This window comes from Protomyctophum parallelum, assembly GCF_964188405.1.
Source record: "Protomyctophum parallelum genome assembly, chromosome: 7".
Classification (NCBI taxonomy): Eukaryota; Metazoa; Chordata; class Actinopteri; order Myctophiformes; family Myctophidae; genus Protomyctophum; species Protomyctophum parallelum.
Window position 1 is genome coordinate 20,648,701 of NC_139705.1, and position 4,040 is coordinate 20,652,740.

General features: G+C 44.2%; 1 protein-coding gene across 1 annotated transcript; it reads right to left on the reverse strand.

Annotated features, from left to right (window-relative positions):
* Positions 1–1,315: 1,315 nt before the first annotated feature.
* mipa (major intrinsic protein of lens fiber a) lies at positions 1,316–3,524 on the reverse strand (the record flags this gene model as incomplete). Its single annotated transcript, XM_083769193.1, has 4 exons — positions 1,316–1,498; positions 1,878–1,958; positions 2,458–2,622; positions 3,165–3,524. The coding sequence occupies 4 exons, from the start codon at positions 3,522–3,524 to the stop codon at positions 1,316–1,318; spliced, it is 789 nt and encodes a 262-aa protein (XP_083625319.1).
* Between the last annotated feature and the right edge of the window lie 516 nt (positions 3,525–4,040).

Genomic DNA, 4,040 nt, shown 5'->3' on the forward strand with positions numbered 1-4,040 from the left:
AAACTAGATTGAGTTCAGAAAAGACCAGATGGTTATAAGTGTTTTGTGTTTATTTTCATATAAATGTGACGGTGCGTGTGCTTCCCAAGCTGACACAAAGAATCAAGATTAAATTATGTTGTTTGAAAAGGCTTGATTTGAAGGCATAAATCATTAGGCATTGAGTATAACAAGGGGAGCACTCTAGATTTTAAATCTCTTTAACTTGTGAATCAAACTGAAACATTTGCAAACTCAGTGAGGGAAGGGAAAGGCTGTTCTTTCCTTAAAGTAAGCTTGCAAAAAAAGCATGATAGAATTAGAAACAAATTAAGGACTGAGGCAATGAAAACCCAAAAATAAAAAGAAACAACCACACACACTCGCTCGCTCACACACACAGACATGCAATCACAAGTGCACATGCTCCCATCCACATGCACACACAAGCGTGCACAGACTGCACACAAGAACACACTGTCATGCACTCAGACACGCACATGCTCCCATCCACATGCACACACAAGTGTGCACAGACGCACACAAGAACACACTGTCATGCACTCAGACACGCACATGCTCCCATCCACATGCACACGTGTGCACTCACACCCAAACACACACACACACACACACACACACACACACACACTGAACACACGTGACATCACATAGAATTCGAGTCAGCTAAATCCTGGTGAATTTTTCAAGTACATAAATGTCAGGTACCCAAAGTTCATGAAAACAAAACAAAACAAAAGGGAGAGATCAAAATGGAAAAGCATGCAGAAGTCCACTGCTCTACTGTAGCTTCACTCCTAACAGACTACAAAAGAGATAGAAGAGAGAGAGAGATAAAGAGAAAGAGAGAGAGATGCCCCTGTCCTGAGCAGTTACAGCCACCTGGTCAGCCAGGAGTGACCCAGTGGGTGCTTTCTTCAGTGGCAAGTCATCTTCTGAACCCTCCATCTTTGTCCTGCAGTCCAAGGGGGAGATGTGGGGGGGAGGTGGGGTTGGTGCAGTGGATTATCAGAGGGCTTTGGTTGCCCTAATCTGTGTGTTTAACAAATTACCATAATGACTCACTGACCATTTTGTTCTTGTCATACTCGCAATATGACACAAGAGCAAAATGGCCGCCGTGTGAATATGGTTAGAGGTGTCCTGCTACTGTGGGTGCGGGCTCAAGTATCTACTCTAAGTGCTTGGATCAGAACGAGGGAGGAGGTATGTGCGTGGAGATGAGTGTGTGCCAGTTATGTGGACTGAGGATGGATGCATGGGTAAAGAGATGGGATGGGATGGGGGGTCAGAAGGCCAATGTTTGTCCCCAGGCTTATAGGGCCTGTGTCTTGAGCTCGATAGGCTCTCCCCTGTTGTCCTGCTGGCCCTCGGCCTCTGGCCGGCTGCCCTTCAGTATGGCCATCCTCTCGGCGAGGCCGCGCATACGAGGGAACAGCATGAAGTCGTACACCAGAGCACCCATGGCACCACCAATCATGGGTCCCACCCAGTACACCTATAGCATAGGTAAAAGACAAAAGGAGAGGACACGGGGGAATTGGAGCTGGTTAGTAATGGACGTGTTGGTCATTTCAATACTGTACACCAGTGGTTCCCAGAGAGTCAGGACCCATTTGTAGGTCACAGACAATTTTCTATGGGTCCCTTTATTTTTTTCAAAGTAATTTCAAGAATAAATAAAATTAAAATGTAAGAAATTCCACAAATTGAGCTTGTAGATCTGCCATTTCAGTACTTCTTAAACGTGTTCTCTTTTGGGTCACACGCTAAAAGGTTTGGGAACCACTGCTGTACACTGTACAGCTCTTACATCATCTAAACATCTTGTAGTAAATGAGTCCTTGTGGAAATGTCGATGAACATGATTCTCTTACCCAGTGGTTGACGAAATTTCTGACCATTACTGCAGGGGCAAAAGACCTGGCTGGGTTCATTCCTGCTCCAGTGTAGTACATCTAAATCAAAGAGAGGGGGAATCGTCAACTTAAACTGTGAAACAAATATTGCAACAATAACCCAGTCATAGTAAAAAAATCTAAAAATCCCTCCATTCATTATATTTTACGGCCCTGAGGAGCCTTTATATTATTCTACTGTCCACTGCCTTCTAGTTTGGCTCTTACCCAGTGGTGGAAAAAGTATCAATACTGCAATGTAGAAATACTTGTGTGAAAGTGAAAGTCCAGAATAATAAATGTACTTGAGTACAACTACTACAAGTATTGGTATCAAAATGTACTTGAAGTACCAAAAGTACTCATTATGCAAAATACCCCAAGTTTCCAAATGTCTAAAATGTATAACAATCTTCAGAAAATAGCAGATTGTGAGCTGGTAGATCGGCTATTTTCAAACGGCGGAAATGTTATATAATATTTGCCTCTGAGATGTAGTGGAGTAGAAGTAAAAGTACTGAAAAGCGGAAGTACTCCAGTAAAGTACCACTGCTCTTACCCCTAGAAGGTGTCCCATGAGCACAGAGAATCCAATGGCCAGAGCAGCGGAGCCGAGGCGGCCGTTGCGCCTCTCATCAGTTACGGCGAATATACAGATAACCAGCTGCATGGTGAGGAAGACCTCCATGGTGCAGCCCATGCCCAGGCTGATGCCTGGCTGCAGCTGGAAGAAAGGCAAAGAGGAAGAGGTGGGATTTAATAACATACAATCAACCAACATCCTTCTGGATTACCATTTACTCAGGTACTGTCATAAACAAATTGTAGATATTGAATTGTTGAAATTATAGATTTGTTTTAGTTTCAATGTTTACGTTGACCGATATGAGAGAAAACTAAAGTCAACTTTCTTGTGCAAAGATCAGATTACGTGTATTGACATGTGTATTTATTACATATGTGTACAGACATTCACTTAGACTTCATATTTACGCCAATGTAATGGCTGAGGAATGCTTCCCCATGGTGCCCATACTTTTATATTCTACTCTATAGGCTACTTTACTTTCTCACTATAAATATGGAGTCTAAAATCAGACCATTTTCTTCTCTTAGTTGTATCAGCATGGAACTTGTGTGCACATGTAACATGAAAGAAATGTGTTCTATAGGAATCTAAATCCAGTTTAATTTCTCACAGTAACAGCAATTGGAACATACAGTATGAAGTGTTGCTCCAGGAAGCCTACTTCCAGGTTATCTTACCGTGTTGAGTGCCAGGTTGCCTCTCATGTTATTGGGTGTGACACCATAGAGCACGGCAGCACCAGCAAGTGCTCCCAGGCACTGGGCAATGATGTAGAAGAAAGCACGGAACAGGGACATCTGAGAGCCAATCAGGTAGGCGAAGGTGACGGCCGGGTTGATGTGGCCTCCGCTGATATGGCCTATGGACTGGATGAGAGTGGCAGCTGCCAGCCCAAAGCAGAAGGCTACATGGAGGACATTATGAGGCCCAGTGGTCCAGCGCAGGGCTGCCCCCAGCCCAAAGAACACAAAGAACATGGTGCCATAGAATTCAGCGAACACCGCCCGCCAAAACGACATTGACCGGAACTCCCACATGTTGGCAAAACGTCAGATGACAAACCCGGAGTAATGGAGGGATGAAGAATGACCAAAACGTTTTAAAAAGCAACTAAACCAACTAAAAGGAGTTGTTTATTCTCCTTTAGAGTTAGCTTTCTCCACCACTCAGCTCTGCAATGACTATCGGAGACCTTTGGTATGGCTGACAAAAAACTAAGTAAACAAACTACAAAAATGAGCCTCAGAACAGAAGCGGCTTCTCTAAAACTAAACGTGACAGCCTTTAAACTGCTCAACATCTAACGCTCCCTATCAGTCAGTCAGTTATCTGCTATATCACTGTCTAAATGCTGTCATAGAGAGCTCCTGTGTGGAGCACTGTGCATATATGTGCCAGCCCTTCTGATGGTTAGTAGAGGAACATGAATAGACAAACGTTGAGCATGTCCTGCAGACATTCAGCCTCTATGCCAGAGCAGAGAGCGCCCACAGGCCTTTTTATAATGCCCTAGAGCCATAGCCGCTCTGCTAAGCCCCAGGGGAGGGGCCAGG